The sequence below is a fragment of the Bombina bombina genome, chromosome 5, assembly GCF_027579735.1.
Source record: "Bombina bombina isolate aBomBom1 chromosome 5, aBomBom1.pri, whole genome shotgun sequence".
Classification (NCBI taxonomy): domain Eukaryota; kingdom Metazoa; phylum Chordata; class Amphibia; order Anura; family Bombinatoridae; genus Bombina; species Bombina bombina.
Window position 1 is genome coordinate 1,033,173,490 of NC_069503.1, and position 18,569 is coordinate 1,033,192,058.

The 18,569-nt window shown below is 36.1% G+C and overlaps 1 protein-coding gene across 1 annotated transcript in view; it reads right to left on the bottom strand.

Annotated features, from left to right (window-relative positions):
- The window catches only part of CSMD3 (CUB and Sushi multiple domains 3), a 1,747,434-nt gene that overhangs the window by 856,413 nt on the left and 872,452 nt on the right, over positions 1-18,569 (bottom strand). The window contains 1 exon segment of the mRNA XM_053715303.1: positions 17,933-18,259. Coding sequence (XP_053571278.1) covers positions 17,933-18,259 — 327 coding nt within the window.

Sequence of the window (18,569 nt, forward strand, 5' to 3'; positions counted from 1 at the left end):
TGGTGAAAACAAACTCAAGTAACTGATCGCTTTGGTCATAACAGGAAAATCAAGGAATTAATTAATTGTAAAACTAATGGTGTAGTATATTGCTTGACTTGTGAATGTGGAATTTTTATATAGGAATGTCTACCAGAAACATTGGTAATATTCACAATGCCCTGGATGATAAGGGAGGGTCATCTCATCAGTGGCCAGACATTTCCTGCAGATGCACAATTCAAATACCAACAAATTTAAATGTTGGGGTCTGGAAAAAGTAAAAATGGGTATCAGGGGAGGTGACCCTGAACCAATATTGTTAAAAAAGGAATCTAAGTGGACATACTTAATGAATGCAGGGTTAAGATGAGTCATGTATTTTCAATATGATCAAGACAACACTTATACATAATCCTGACTTCATTTACATGATTTCATGAATATATGATTATATATATATATATATATATATATATATATATATATATATATATATATTATACGGGTAAAGTTTACATCTTACTAATATTGAATAGACAGACTCACTATTTGTCTATTACTGTATAGGATGAATGAGTTTGCACTATATATATATATATATGCATATGAAGTCTGTAGATGGCAGTATGACATACTGATGGGGTGTATATTTGTTGTGCTCCATGATTGGAGGATATAGAGATGTGTCAGGACTGCATGCACCTTTTACTGGATCATCACAGAGATAATATGCCCATTATTGTAAGGAGATCCGATTGGATATGGATCTAGATTGGCACACCTCGTTTTAGGGCTTAAACCAATGGATAGGCGTGTTACATATAATATACCTAAGAAGGGAGGTTCTGTGTTTTTGTCTTGAAATTGGATTGGTGTTTTATTAGCCATAATACCCTATTTAAAGCAGATTAGGAGAGCAATCTGGTTGATTTTAGCATTGAAAAAGGCCATGTAGGTACGCAACTTGTTTGCTGCACTATCTTTTCTAACTTGACTCTCCACTATTCCACCTGATGCAGAGGTTCCAGTATATTGGCAATGACTCTTTGGGTTTAGTATATGCTTCCTTTTTTTAACTTTTTCTGTTTATTTTCTTATTCTCTCTGCTTTTTTCAGTACTATGTAACCCAGTGGGAGGGTGGTATGTGAGCAGGGTGATTATATGTGATATTACCTTCTGTTAATAATTTTAATTTATAAATAAAGGCTATGTTTTATCAGTAGGGAATAGTGCTGTAAGCCCCCATAATTTCTTCTGTGTAACTTAAAGATATAAGGTAGGGTAATAGGTTTTTTTTCCACTTTTGTTTACTCCATTGACTTTTATGCAGGAGTATAATATCGCGTGTGCAATATTGTAAATTTGGCTTTTTTCATGCGTCGGGATAAATGCGGAAGGATAAGGTGAACCAATATCAAATATCTTTTTAAAATCTCAATGCATTTGCCAGGGCTTGCATGAAAGAAAAAAAACTGATAGAAATAAATAAGAATTTATGTTGAGTGGCATGTTCCTTTAATGTCCTTAGCAAGAAATAAGAAAACCGTGTACATAAATAAATTTGTTAAAATGTCCTACAAGTGATCCTTTACCATATTTATTTTTAGTGCAATGAATTAATAAACTTGAATGTTATTTAACTACTGCATGGATAAAGTCTAGGTTATTGAAGACACAAAATTACTTATACAACTGACACATTTCATTTTTCTTTTTAATAAGATGAAATAATATTGTGTACATCTGTTTAGAACTATGTTACATTTCTGCATTTAAACATCTACATAACCAATTGTAATATATTTCTCACATTCTACTTATTTCTCAAGATCTCATAATCTTTATTAAAATTGATTTTGTTTCCTCATATTACAGTTCTGCTGTTAAGCAACACATTAGTACAAATTATTAGTGAATGAAAGACTCCAATAAGGCTTGCAATGCCTTCAGCAATGTTTTTAACTTCTGTCATGGCAAACTCAATTTGTCGTGAAATCAGCAAAGTTTTCTCTATGTCAGATTGGGTTTAAGTCAATTCAGGCTGTGCTAGTAACAACTCACATATGGGCAGTGCAGCTGTGTTCTTTTCTATTTTCTATTGATTATTTCATCAGCTATATGCTAGTGAAGACAAGTTACAATAAATGCTCATAATATAAAATTATGCATAACTATAGTTTTACAAAGCACTAGTGAAGTTTTCATTTAGATAACTTTTAGACGATAACAGATTATTTTTGAAGTCTATAATTGCAGGTTCATGATACACACCATAAGCAAGCAGACTTTATGGTATATGCAAGAAGAAGCATATTTTTTAGAAAATCATTAACAGTAGCAACCAATGTCTGATTACAAGTGCAGTCTGACTATAAACGATGTAACAAGATGCTTAAGGCAAAGCGACTTCAATAAAAGAAAATGACTAACTGCAAGAAAGGTACATGGAAGGTTACATTATGTTTAATCCATCACTTCTGCTCCACTTTATTGAGCATAATGCAGCCTATAGTAACGCTTTTGAATTTTCAGTTTCTGGAATATAAAATATATTTAGCCACCTTCAAGCAGCCAATCAGAGCCTGAAATGGCTGAGCATTTCTGTGCTGTTAAAAGCATGTTAACATGCCTGTTTATTCCTGCAGGTTGACAGTAAAGTGCATAGCACTTCTCATTGCTGGCATCTGTAATATATTGTGAGGATAAGATCTGAGAGTGTAAAACACATTATGCATGTGCAATATAGAGGGGACATGTGTTTGTTTTGAAATACAGGGAGTGCAGAATTATTAGGCAAATGAGTATTTTGACCACATCATCCTCTTTATGCATGTTGTCTTACTCCAAGCTGTATAGGCTTGAAAGCCTACTACCAATTAAGCATATTAGGTGATGTGCATCTCTGTAATGAGAAGGGGTGTGGTCTAATGACATCAACACCCTATATCAGGTGTGCATAATTATTAGGCAACTTCCTTTCCTTTGGCAAAATGGGTCAAAAGAAGGACTTGACAGGCTCAGAAAAGTCAAAAATAGTGAGATATCTTGCAGAGGGATGCAGCACTCTTAAAATTGCAAAGCTTCTGAAGCGTGATCATCGAACAATCAAGCGTTTCATTCAAAATAGTCAACAGGGTCGCAAGAAGCGTGTGGAAAAACCAAGGCGCAAAATAACTGCCCATGAACTGAGAAAAGTCAAGCATGCAGCTGCCAAGATGCCACTTGCCACCAGTTTGGCCATATTTCAGAGCTGCAACATCACTGGAGTTCCCAAAAGCACAAGGTGTGCAATACTCAGAGACATGGCCAAGGTAAGAAAGGCTGAAAGACGACCACCACTGAACAAGACACACAAGCTGAAACGTCAAGACTGGGCCAAGAAATATCTCAAGACTGATTTTTCTAAGGTTTTAAGGACTGATGAAATGAGAGTGAGTCTTGATGGGCCAGATGGATGGGCCCGTGGCTGGATTGGTAAAGGGCAGAGAGCTCCAGTCCGACTCAGACGCCAGCAAGGTGGAGGTGGAGTACTGGTTTGGGCTGGTATCATCAAAGATGAGCTTGTGGGCCTTTTCGGGTTGAGGATGGAGTCAAGCTCAACTCCCAGTCCTACTGCCAGTTTCTGGAAGACACCTTCTTCAAGCAGTGGTACAGGAAGAAGTCTGCATCCTTCAAGAAAAACATGATTTTCATGCAGGACAATGCTCCATCACACGCGTCCAAGTACTCCACAGCGTGGCTGGCAAGAAAGGGTATAAAAGAAGAAAATCTAATGACATGGCTTCCTTGTTCACCTGACCTGAAACCCATTGAGAACCTGTGGTCCATCATCAAATGTGAGATTTACAAGGAGGGAAAACAGTACACCTCTCTGAACAGTGTCTGGGAGGCTGTGGTTGCTGCTGCACGCAATGTTGATGGTTAACAGATCAAAACACTGACAGAATCCATGGATGGCAGGCTTTTGAGTGTCCTTGCAAAGAAAGGTGGCTATATTGGTCACTGATTTGTTTTTGTTTTGTTTTTGAATGTCAGAAATGTATATTTGTGAATGTTGAGATGTTATATTGGTTTCACTGGTAAAAATAAATAATTGAAATGGGTATATATTTGTTTTTTGTTAAGTTGCCTAATAATTATGCACAGTAATAGTCACCTGCACACACAGATATCCCCCTAAAATAGCTATAACTAAAAACAAACTAAAAACTACTTCCAAAACTATTCAGCTTTGATATTAATGAGTTTTTTGGGTTCATTGAGAACATGGTTGTTGTTCAATAATAAAATTAATCCTCAAAAATACAACTTGCCTAATAATTCTGCACTCCCTGTAAATGTAAATAGTTTGGCATTTTAGATTTGTTTGTTTGCTTTAGGTTATTTTTTCTCTTTATCAAATTTAAAATTTTATTTTTGTACTTGATATTTGATTACTGATTTCTATAGACAACAATGCACACTATGGGAATTAATATTCAAATGTAATGTTTAAATATAAACATTCAATAACCAAATGTTACCATTCACTTTTTGATTGTTGCATTTAAATATTGACATTCAATGTTAAATATACAAATGTTAACATTTTTAAAGTTACAGCCATTACCCCTCCCTTCTGCAACTTTCTTTTGCTGAGAGCATGAGAACTCATATAACAACATAGCTCTTCTCAACTGATGCAGACTCTTATTGACTGAGTGAGCCTCTCTACATTTAACTAATTCTACTTTGGAGTCTGGCACAGCAATGTGATGGGTGTAAATATATTTTATTTTGCATTATTCCGGTCATTATAATTCACATGGGGATGGAAATGACACATAAAACATTAAGCATCACCTCTATGTTTGTTTAAGTACTGAAAGAGCAACTTAGTAAAAGTAAAAATGAAAACTATGTGATTATATATATAAATATCTACAGTATATAATGTTAAATAGCCGGTGGCCCAGCACTCCAACCTCCGTGGTGTAATGATAACCTGGGTGCAATCCTCAAAAGTCGTGTGTAGATAATTGTAGAAAAGGAGGGCACTCACAGGAATTATTAAAAACATAATCTTTATTTTCATAACATCAAATTTTATACATAAATAGTCATAGTTGACTATGACTATTCATGTATACAATTTGATGTTTTGTTGTTGGAATTAATAATTCCTGTGAGGGCCCTCCTTTTCTACAATTATATATATTAAACACAGAAAAAATACAGTGCTACAAAAATGAATGTCCCAAAATTTGAGTACCAGTAATGTCCTGAAATTGTAGGTCTCCCCAGAAAATCCCAAACACACCAGTCCAGTATGAGTGGGAGGAAGAGAGGTTTATCCTTCACTTGGAGCCTAATCCCAAACACACCAGTCCAGTATGAGTGGGAGGAAGAGAGGTTTATCCTTCACTTGCAGCCTAATCCCAAAAAAGCAAATGGCGTCCACCTGGAGACAGGAAAGCTTCCAAAGAAAATCTGGAACAGAAGAGGGAAGGATGCACAGTAAAAGAGACCTTCCTGGTGTAGTATGTAAAGTGAACTTATGATCTAAAGAATAAAGCCAAATGAACACTCATGGGTTTCCACCTCAACTCCTATGAGGTATGGATAAGGCACTGTGTGGCAGACAGTCACTGTAAAATGCAGCTTGAGCCTTCTCCTTTCCAGCAAGCGTTCCCCTCCTCAGATCCAGTCCTCACCTTGCCAGCAGAAGATAAACAGCTTTGAAAGGGGGATAGGCAATACCCCCTTATATATAAAAACTGTGATCAAACAATGCTCCAAAGTCATTGGAGGATTTAGAAATTTTCTGTAGCACTACTGTCAAAATTTGTTAAAAGCTGGTGTGCAGGCACTTTTGCCTATCCCCCTTTCGAAGTGGTTTATCTTCTGCTAACGAGCTAAGGACTGGATATGAGGAGGGGAACACATGCTGGAAAGGAGGAGGATCATGCTGCATTTTACAGTGACTGTCTGCCACACAGTGTCTTATCCATACCTCATAGGAGTTGAGGTGGAAACACGTGAGTGTTCATTTGGCTTTATTCTTTAGATCATCTTTAAGTTCACCTTACATACTACAACAGGAAGGTCTCTTTTGATGTTTTGAGATTAGGCTATACCTCTCTCCCTCCCACTCATACTGGATTTTTTCTGTGTTTAATATATATATATATATATATATATATATATATATATATATATATATATATATATATATATATATATATATATATAATTGTAGAAAAGGAGGGCTCTCACACAAATTGAAAATAAACATTATCAATTGTTGGAATTAATAAAGCATCAAATTGTATACATGAATAGTCATAGTTGAACATGTGAGTGTTCATTTGGCTTTATTCATTAGATCATCTTTAAGTTCACTTTACATACTACACCAGGAAGGTCTCTTTTGCTTTGAGCCCTTCCCTCTTCTGTTCCACATATAGATATAAAGAAATATTGGGTTTCATGTCCCTTTAAGGACCTAAAACAAATGATCCATTATTTATTCACTCAGAAACATGTATGACCATGTCCCCTCATAAAGCATATAGAATGGAAATAGAATATTGTTTTAAATGTTGAAAAGCATCTTGAAGTATGTATAGAAACAGTAGTGAATTAAGAATTTACTTTGTAGACTTTATCAGCCAGTAAGCTAAAAATCTCTGGCCTAGATTTGGAGTTTGGCGGTAGCCGTGAAAACCAGCGTTAGAGGCTCCTAACGCTGGTTTTAGGCTACCGCCGGTATTTGGAGTCAGTCAAAAAAGGGTCTAACGCTCACTTTTCAGCGGCGACTTTTCCATACCGCAGATCCCCTTACGTCAATTGCGTATCCTATCTTTTCAATGGGATCTTTCTAACTCCGGTATTTAGAGTCGTGTCTGAAGTGAGCGTTAGAATTCTAACGACAAAACTCCAGCCGCAGAAAAAAGTCAGTAGTTAAGAGCTTTCTGGGCTAACCCCGGTTTATAAAGCTCTTAACTACTGTGCTCTAAAGTACACTAACACCCATAAAATACCTATGTACCCCTAAACCGAGGTCCCCCCACATCGCCGCCACTCGATTAAATTTTTTTAACCCCTAATCTGCCGACCGCCACCTACGTTATACTTATGTACCCCTAATCTGCTGCCCCTAACACCGCCGACCCCTATATTATATTTATTAACCCCTAACCTGCCCCCCACAACGTCGCCACCAGCTACCTACAATAATTAACCCCTAATCTGCCGACCGCAAAGAGCCGCCACCTACATTATAGCTATGTACCCCTAATCTGCTGCCCCTAACACCGCCGACCCCTATATTATATTTATTACCCCTAATCTGCCCCCCTCAACGTCGCCTCCACCTGCCTACACTTATTAACCCCTAATCTGCCGAGCGGATCTCACCGCTACTATTATAAAGTTATTAACCCCTAATCAACCTCACTCCCGCCTCAATAACCCTATAATAAATAGTATTAACCCCTAATCTGCCCTCCCTAACATCGCCGACACCTAACTTCAATTATTAACCCCTAATCTGCCGACCGAATCTCGCCGCTATTCTAATAAATGGATTAACCCCTAAAGCTAAGTCTAACCTTAACACTAACACCCCCCTAAGTTAAATATAATTTAAATCTAACGAAATAAATTAACTCTTATTAAATAAATTATTCCTATTTAAAGCTAAATACTTACCTGTAAAATAAACCCTAATATAGCTACAATATAAATAATAATTATATTATAGCTATTTTAGGATTAATATTTATTTTACAGGTAACTTTGTATTTATTTTAACCAGGTACAATAGCTATTAAATAGTTAAGAACTATTTAATAGCTAAAATACTTAAAATAATTACAAAATTACCTGTAAAATAAATCCTAACCTAAGTTACAATTAAACCTAACACTATACTATCAATAAATAAATTAAATAAAATACCTACAATTACCTACAATTAAACCTAACACTACACTATCAATACATTAATTAAATACAATATCTACAAATAAATACAATGAAATAAACTAACTAAAGTACAAAAAATAAAAAAGAACTAAGTTACAAAAAATAAAAAAATATTTACAAACATCAGAAAAATATTACAACAATTTTAAACTAATTACACCTACTCTAAGCCCCCTAATAAAATAACAAAGCCCCCCAAAATAAAAAAATGCCCTACCCTATTCAAAATTACTAAAGTTCAAAGCTCTTTTACCTTACCAGCCCTGAACAGGGCCCTTTGCGGGGCATGCCCCAAAGAAGTTCAGCTCTTTTGCCTGTAAAAAAAAACATACAATACCCCCCCCAACATTAAAACCCACCACCCACATACCCCTAATCTAACCCAAACCCCCCTTAAATAAACCTAACACTAAGCCCCTGAAGATCTTCCTACCTTATCTTCACCATACCAGGTTCACCGATCGATCCAGAAGAGCTCCTCCGATGTCCTGATCCAAGCCCAAGCAGGGGGCTGAAGAGGTCCATGATCCGGCTGAAGTAATCATCCAAGCGGGAGCTGAAGAGGTCCATGATCCGGTTGAAGTCATCATCCAAGCGGGAGCTGAAGAGGTCCATGATCCGGCTGAAGTCATCATCCAAGCGGGAGCTGAAGAGGTCCATGATCCGGCTGAAGTCTTCTATCAACGGCATCTTCAATCTTCTTTCTTCCGGATCCATCTTGCAGACCTCCGACGCGGAACATCTTGCTGGCCCGACGGACTACCGACGAATGAAGGCTCCTTTAAGGGACGTCATCCAAGATGGCGTCCCTCAAATTCCGATTGGCTGATAGGATTCTATCAGCCAATCGGAATTAAGGTAGGAAAATTCTGATTGGCTGATGGAATCAGCCAATCAGAATCAAGTTCAATCCGATTGGCCGATCCGATCAGCCAATCAGATTATGCTCGCATTCTATTGGCTGATCGGAACAGCCAATAGAATGCAAGCTCAATCTGATTGGCTGATCGGATCAGCCAATCGGATTGAACTTGATTCTGATTGGCTGATTCCATCAGCCAATCAGAATTTTCCTACCTTAATTCCGATTGGCTGATAGAATCCTATCAGCCAATCGGAATTCGAGGGACGCCATCTTGGATGACGTCCCTTAAAGGAGCCTTCATTCGTCGGTAGTCCGTCGGGCCAGCAGGATGTTCCGCGTCGGAGGTCTGCAAGATGGATCCGGAAGAAAGAAGATTGAAGATGCCGTTGATAGAAGACTTCAGCCGGATCATGGACCTCTTCAGCTCCCGCTTGGATGATGACTTCAGCCGGATCATGGACCTCTTCAGCTCCCGCTTGGATGATGACTTCAGCCGGATCATGGGCCTCTTCAGCTCCCGCTTGGATGATTACTTCAGCCGGATCATGGACCTCTTCAGCCCCCTGCTTGGGCGTTGATCAGGACATCGGAGGAGCTCTTTTGGATTGATCGGTGAACCTGGTATGGTGAAGATAAGGTAGGAAGATCTTCAGGGGCTTAGTGTTAGGTTTATTTAAGGGGGGTTTGGGTTAGATTAGGGGCATGTGGGTGGTGGGTTGTAATGTTGGGGGGGGTATTGTATGTTTTTTTTTACAGGCAAAAGAGCTGAATTTCTTGGGGCATACCCCGCAAAGGGCCCTGTTCAGGGCTGGTAAGGTAAAAGAGCTTTGAACTTTTGTAATTTAGAATAGGGTAGGGCATTTTTTTATTTTGGGGGGCTTTGTTATTTTATTAGGGGGCTTAGAGTAGGTGTAATTAGTTTAAAATTGTTGTAATATTTTTCTAATGTTTGTAAATATTTTTTTATTTTTTGTAACTTAGCTCTTTTTTATTTTTTGTACTTTAGTTAGTTTATTTAATTGTATTTATTTGTAGGAATTGTATTTAATTTATTTATTGATAGTGTAGTGTTAGGTTTAATTGTAGATAATTATAGGTATTTAATTTAATTTATTTATTGATAGTGTAGTGTTAGGTTTAATTGTAACTTAGGTTAGGATTTATTTTACAGGTAAATTTGTAATTATTTTAACTATTTTAGCTATTAAATAGTTCTTAACTATTTAATAGCTATTGTACCTGGTTAAAATAAATACAAAGTTACCTGTAAAATAAATATAAATCCTAAAATAGCTATAATATAATTATAATTTATATTGTAGCTATATTAGGATTTATTTTACAGGTAAGTATTTAGCTTTAAATAGGAATAATTTATTTAATAAGAGTTAATTCATTTCGTTAGATTAAAATTATATTTAATTTAGGGGGGTGTTAGTGTTAGGATTAGACTTAGCTTTAGGGGTTAATACATTTATTAGAATAGCGGTGAGCTCCAGTCGGCAGATTAGGGGTTAATGTTTGAAGTTAGGTGTCGGCGATGTTAGGGAGGGCAGATTAGGGGTTAATACTATTTATTATAGGGTTAGTGAGGCGGATTAGGGGTTAATAACTTTATTATAATAGCGGTGCGGTCCGGTCGGCAGATTAGGGGTTAATAAGTGTAGGCAGGTGGAGGCGACGTTGTGGGGGGCAGATTAGGGGTTAATACATATAATATAGGGGTCGGCGGTGTTAGGGACAGCAGATTAGGGGTACATAGGGATAATGTAAGTAGCAGCGGTTTATGGAGCGGCAGATTAGGGGTTAATAATAATATGCCGGGGTCAGCGATAGCGGGGGCGGCAGATTAGGGGTTAATAAGTGTAAGGTTAGGGGTGTTTAGACTCGGGGTACATGTTAGAGTGTTAGGTGCAGACGTAGGAAGTGTTTCCCCATAGGAAACAATGGGGCTGCGTTAGGAGCTGAACGCGGCTTTTTTGCAGGTGTTAGGTTTTTTTTCAGCTCTAACAGCCCCATTGTTTCCTATGGGGGAATCGTGCACAAGCACGTTTTTGAAGCTGGCCGCTTCCGTAAGCAACTCTGGTATCGAGAGTTGAAGTTGCATTAAATATGCTCTACGCTCCTTTTTCGGAGCCTAACGCAGCCATTCTGTGGACTCTCAATACCAGAGTTATTTTAAAGGTGCGGACAGAAAAAAGCCAGCGTTAGCTACGCGGGTCGTTACCGACAAAACTCTAAATCTAGCCGTCTAGGTTTTCAATGTGATTTTCCTATTGGTTATAACATACATTTACACTGATGTAATACAAAATAAAAATAATTCATAGCATGCTCAATATTTAATATGCAGTCTACCTACCTACCTACCTACCTATCTATATATCTATCTATCTATCTATCTATCATCTCTCTCTCTATCTATTATCTATCTACATATATATATATTAATAAACACAGGCTTGCACTCTCTGGTCATTTCAATACTACAATACTCTTCTATCTCTCTCTCTCTCTCTCTCTCTCTTTCTCTCTCTCTTTCTCTCTCTCTGTCTCTCTCTCTCTTTATATATATATATATATATATATATATATATATATATGTAGTATAAAAACTTTTAAGGGTCTACAGAATTCAGATACCAGATATGGCAATGTTCTGTCTTTTGAGTTGTGTTTGTACAAATATGTCATTTAATAAGCTACAGGTAATTTAAAGCAGAATAATCTAAAAATAAATGTACACACTCAAACTTTTGTTACATGACAGATTTTAGTTGTATTTTGTCACAAGTGTAATTAGTTGCAGGTACCCCATGATGACGCCTATAGAAATGTTTCTGCATCTAGGTAAAATAAGGCACATCTGTAAGTCATGCGTTATATCTGAACTTCAATCAAAGAGGAATATTTAACATTGTAAAGGAAAATCCCTACAGGCTAAACAGCAGTTTTATGTATCAAGCTGGTGTGACATATGTCACAGAGAATTCAATGTTAATGCTACACAATTACACTTTGAGAACTTATTAGTGACAGCATCCGCCACTAGTGTCACTTTGAAAAGTCTCTAAATTTATATTGTTATTAATTGCATGGTCTTAGTCGTAGCAGAAGCAATTACTCATTTTGCAAACATAATGTGAGCTAGCACAAAATTTGAATGCTATCTTGTGGATGACATTAACCCCTTCGCTAAGGGGATTAAAGAGAAAAACTTGCCCAATGAACAGGATCATTTTTTGCATTTTACTCTATCACTTAGTTTACACAGAAATAAACCCTTTGATTTTTTATTTACCTATAAAACTAATTAAGAAAAGCTTTCAGTGTGTGATAGTTCCAACTAACTATTTATTTTTAAGAATTAAGAAATCATTGTCAAATTATCACAAGAAAAAAAATTATATAAAGATTAGCACATTCCACAAAAACCTACTTTAAAAAAAATATCTTAAAATGTGTTCATTGGCATTCTCGGATTAACTAACACCAAACATATTTAATTATTAATCATTTCAAGGTCTTTATTTGCAGCTATGTCTAAAATTATGCAATGTGGTAACAATCATTTGGTATAGAAGAACTGCCCAAATTCACAAAATTGACCCCAAAACAATATATATTTAAACTAGAACACTCAACCCAAGGTATTGATCTAGGCCTATTTTGGTATATTTCATGCCACTATTTGACCTTCAAATTAATTACACACAACTACTGCAATTATAAGACAAATGGTTGTAAAAGTTTCTCTAGGACCCCCTTTGCTCAGAAATAGCAGACATACATGGCTTTGCCATTGACTTTTGGTAATTAGAAGACAGTTAATTGCAGCTATTCACCAAGGGCAAAACATATTGTAGGGCAGGGATTTGCACTCCGGCATGACACCTACAACCTCCCTGATCCCTCTTAATTATCTCTCTTCCTTCCCCCATCCCACTGGTCACTATCATCTTCCACCATCTTAGGTAATGGCAAACAGTCTTCCAGTATGCAGTTAAGTATGCAGTTTTATTTGTTTTTTTATTTATTTTCTGTAGTAGGGATCCTTTCTCTCCTTTCCCCCCTCCTACTGCACTGCCATCATTGTTACTGGCAGTATGTCAGTGTGCAGTCTGGGGGAGAGTTTGTGTGTTTTTTTGTTAGTTTATTTATTATTTTATTTTTCTGTAGTGTAGGGATCCCCCCTCACCCTCCGGACCTCCCCCTTTAAGCGATCACAGTGTATTGACTCACTGCCCCCTCTAATTGTCCCTCCTTTCCCCTACCAAAAAGGTTTCTGTAGGATTGAAAACCCTCCCCTTCCTCCCCCATCCTGTGAAAGACTACCCACCCGTCTCCCTCCTTCCCACCCAAATGTGTCATTGTATGTATCGGTGATCTGCCTTCATATGGTAAGAGAGCATAATCAATGCTCCCTTACTATATGAAGACAGGTGCCTTCTGCCCCCAGCTGCAGTCTCTGCTGTTAAACAATTATATTTGAAATACCAAATAATAACATTTCTTTAATTTTACAACATTGAATTAAATGACATTAAATAATAACTCAATTTTAAATGAGAGAAATGTGAAAATAAAAAAATGGAACAATGAGACTAAGGAATATAATATTGGAAAATGTGAGTGATTAGACAGTGAGAGGCAGAGACAGAAAAAAAGAAAACAAAGTTTAGAAAAGAAGAAGAGCAAAATTAGAAGAGAAAAGATGATGACTAATTACTTAAAACAGTTGAATAGTTGGTAGAGATTGATGATAACTCAATGAGGCCTATTTATCATAGGTCTTGTGGACCTGATCCGACAGTGCGGATCAGATCCGCAAGACCTCGCTGAATGCGGAGAGCAATACGCTCTCCATATTCAGCATTGCACCAGCAGCTCACAAGAGCTGCTGGTGCAACGCCGCCCCCTGCAGAATTTCGGCTAATGGGCCACCAGCAGGGGGCGTCAATCAACCCGATCGTACTCGATCGGGTTGAATTCCGGTGATTCCTGTCCGCCTCATCAGAGCAGGCGGACAGGGTTATGGAGCAGCGGTCTTTAGACCGCTGCTTCATAGCTGGTGTTTCTGGCGAGCCTGCTGGCGAGCCTGAAACATGGGCCCTCAAGCTCCATACGGAGCTTGATAGATAGGCCCCTATGACATCACTGATAAAGTATCCACTATAAAAAGACTGTCAAGCAGTGGTTCCCAAACTTTTTCAGGTCAATGCCCTTAATTCTATAAACTCAGCATCGGTTCTCTCTTAACGTAACCCACAAAAATAATATGTAAGCCTGCAGTGCACAACAAATATAAAGATAATAATAATAATAATAATAATAATAATAATTAATAATAATAATAATAAATGTTGATCCGATAAATTGGCTTTAGGAAGTGATACCAATTTCCTAATCTCCGGTTTCATTTCACTTAACAGGGATCTTAAATTGCCATAGTTAGAGATCTGGGGGAATATTTATCAAAGCGTCAACTGATAGTACGCTGGAATCCCGCGTCATATTTGACACGAGATTGATTGTAGTTAACAAAGCAGAAATTAAAATCACCTCTTTACTGTCATGCTATTTTCAGTGTATTCCTTCCTTCTCTTGAATTTATTTTTCAGTAAGAAATGTTATCTTATATGCCAGCCCATTTTGTAACACCTGTGTAGGGGTGGTTTTTAAAACTAGATTGCAATCAGGAGGGTTTACACAGGTACAGAGAGAAAACTGGCCCAGCTCTTAAAATATCCATTGATTGCAAATAAATACATATGATATCCTAATTACATGTTATATGCACAATTATTCCAGCACAGAATAATAATACATTTACACTATATACATATAGTGGTATAAATAAACACAGAGATATGAAAGACAACATTGTTTAGAACAAAAAAAAGGAATTTAGGGACATGTAAATATGTTTGCAAAAGATTTCTGACATAACACACACTGCAGGCCTTTACTGTGTTTCCTGCTATTACACAATTATTATAATCTTTGCAGTTAATTTAAATAATCTATATTAATGTACAGCGCTGGCAAAACAAAGAATGCTACTGTTTACAGTGGTATTGGTTATACCTTATGGGGTAGATTACGAGTGGAGTGCTAAATAAGTTTTTGCTCGAGTGCAGACACCACTAAAAGAAAGCTTAGGTTAGCAAACATATTACAATATCTGATCAGTTTTTTTTGTAAAATATATATCTATACCTGTATAAATATATGAATATATACAGGTATAGATATATGCAGATATATATAGGAATATATATTTTAAAATACAAAGAACATTTTCCACTATGTGAAAAACATTGGAATGTGAAATATTTACATTAAATACACAGTCAAACCATTATAAAATATTAAAATTGATTAAAAATATTTTTTCAAGTTTTAAGATATTTGAGTAGAAAGGGTTAGAAAGTGTGTGTATATATATATATATATATATATATATATATATATATATATATATGTGTGTGTGTGTGTGTGTGTGTTAGTATATATGTATATATATGCAATGTGTGTTTATGTGTTTATATGTACATGTATATATATGTATGTATATATATATATATATATATATATATACAGAGAGCACTCCCACCTTCAAAACCAGCTACCAGGGTGCAGGCAAGCAATTTTACAGTCCATAAATGGCATGCACTCACTGGATTTGTGCAAAGGTGCTTTATTGGCACACAAATTAAACAGTAACATTTCGGGGATCTCACCCTTTCATCAGACTAAGCACTATATATAATATATACACACATATAATATAAACACACATACACATATTTAGACATATATATACTTTACAGCCCGTACTTTTCAAATATGTTTTTATTTTAATGTATTTATGTTGTGTTTGGTGCACATTTTTTAACCCTTACACTAATTTAGTTTGTGCTCTAGCCAACTCATTTATTTTTAACTTGTAATACGCATGCAAGTTAGCTTGGTTGCGATATTGCTTATCGCCCCTCACACTAACTATAGCACCCCACTTGTAATCTAGCCCTAAACCTACAGATTTTTAGCCAGATTTGTATTGACTTAGTGCAATATTTTATTAACAAAAACAAAAAGTTAGACTGGCGTTTCAGCTGTTTCAAAACTGGGGTCGAATTGGTTTGGCTCTAAAAATCTTTTTCTTTTTAATCTCATTTAAACCTGGGTTCAAGTAGCAGTGTCTGACTGACTTTAGATGACTGGACAGTCAATGTTTTGTCTAGGATAGATTTGATTGTCTCTCTATTTGGTTAGGGGCAGATTTGTTAAAATCAATTCCTAAAGTGACATGAAACCCAACATTTTCCTTCATGATTCAAATAGAGCAAACTATTTTATACACCTTTACACTTTACTTGCATTATCTAATTCACTTAGCTCTCTTACTACTAGCATGTATTATTTATTATTCTACTATTCTGTCCAGTAAACAGGTTAAACATTAGAAACTAACTTAAACATTTACCTTCGATACCAAGACATGTTTTGTCATTAAAGTTTGATCAATGATAGATATGCTCTCATTACTGTTTATCCTGTTTGTCTACACCAGTGGTTTTCAAAGTCTTACACAGTGAGTTTCTCCGTTGGTAAAAAATTTAAGATTAACAAACAATCAATGTTATTATAAACCCGCACACAAGCATGTGCACACACACACAAATTTAATGCATACACACAAATATATGCTGATATGAGAATCCACATATTCACATATGGGAACTAAATTAAATGCTTTATGGCACAATGTTGATTTGACTGCAGCTGGAATAAAATATATAAGGAGGATAACAGAGGACAGTAGGAAATCTGATATAGGAGCCAGACCTAGTCCAGGAAAAGATACAATATATTTTGCCACACGATGGGACTGTGACAGGTGTGCAGTCTCACTATGTTCTAAACCACTATGTGTGATAAAATAGTTTGCCAGTATTACTGAGACCATCACCTACTTAAGGAACAATTTATTCAAAGTGCAGCTTTCAAGTCAACCCACCTTACACATCCACCCATTCTTTGATTCTACTATATACCAGGATTTTGATATCACCATAAAGGGGCTCATTTTTCCCAACTGCATAGTTAAGCTAACATTTGCAGATAGCTTATACTTTGACATCATTTTTTTCAGTTAATAGTTTATGCTTTAATAAAAGGAATTAAGTAACAAGGAGTGTGGAGAAGAAACAAACATACATCTTAATATAAGTTCCTAACAAAGGAGATACATATGTCAAATGTGTCGATTGAAAAACGGAAGACTTAAAGCACCATATATGTCCGCTACTCAGATGAATCATTACACTCTCGCACACCCAGTCACTCAAGAGAAGGGCATGTCATTCACCCTGAGTGAGCGTGTTCGGGGTGATTTCTGTCACTAAACTCAGAGGCAGCTGAGAGTGTAAGAAGTAGTGGTCTGGTGACCGCTGCTTCTAATATTGCGAGAAGCAGACTCACATGTGAAAACCTGCCTCAAAAGCAGCATGCACCAGATATGTGATCAAAACTCTCACATCAATGTACTGTCAGAAGAGAGAAAGTTAAACAAGAATTTGAAAAATTCTTATTCTGAGTTATTTAAAAGGGTATGTTACTCATATGCTACATCACTCAAAGGTAATGCAGCAAATACGTTAAAGGGCTGACTAGTACACACCTAATGAACATCTCTCTATAAAAAAATAAACAAAAATTTCCCCAGTAACCACATTACATTTTATAGGGAACTGAAATCCTAGGACTAGTGAGAGAGCATTCCCTTGTAAATCTGAAATGTGTATGTACAGACATGTATACATACAGATCTCTACAAGATCACAGTAATTTATGAATTCAGCTCTGAGTAAATGTATTGGCTGTTTGTTTCACCGTGCAGATGAAAATAGGAAGAAGAGATTATTATTATTATTATTTTTATTATCAGATATTTGTTGAGCACCAACCAATTACGCAATATTTTCTTTCTAATCAGAGATTAAGAATAATCTATGTTGAGTAACATGTCTTTTTTAAATAATGCACATAGAAACTGTTATATATATATATATATATATATATATATATATATACATGATAAAATCACTTACTACTATATGTGATGTTGAATCCACGTCCAGACATTGAATGATCCGCCTGAAATTCTAGACGTATTATATGACTGTTACTTGTGAGGTGAGAAGGAACCTCGGCTCCAGTAAAAGTTCCCAATATTGGTGAATCTATTGAGTCACCATCTTTAATAGCGAGAAAATCAAACTGAGTCTCTAAATCAAAATCATTAAATGACAGGTGAATTCGACTTCCTGGATCTGATATGAGAGTCCAGATGCAATTTAGATTATTACCATATCCCTCTGGATAGTCAGGTGAAAGAACTGTGCCCATTGGTGCAGTGAAATTAGATAGACAAGGAACTGAAAAAGAAAAGAAAACAATATTTTTTAGACAAATAATGAGTTATACTAAGCTTTTTTTTTTTTTAATTGATTCAAAGTTTAGGAGAAATTGTGGTATATTATTTTGATATGAGGTGGGTCAACGGAGTAGTTATAATCCTTGGATGACATCCAAAAGAAAATTATTACTGGTCTGGGAGCAGTTGAAAAAATATAATTTTTAAAAAGTAAATTACGGAAAAAAATGGCAACATAAATAATGAAAGTACATAATAATGTACTTTCACTAAGGTTAACTAAATATATTATTGGGGAATTCATTTTGAGT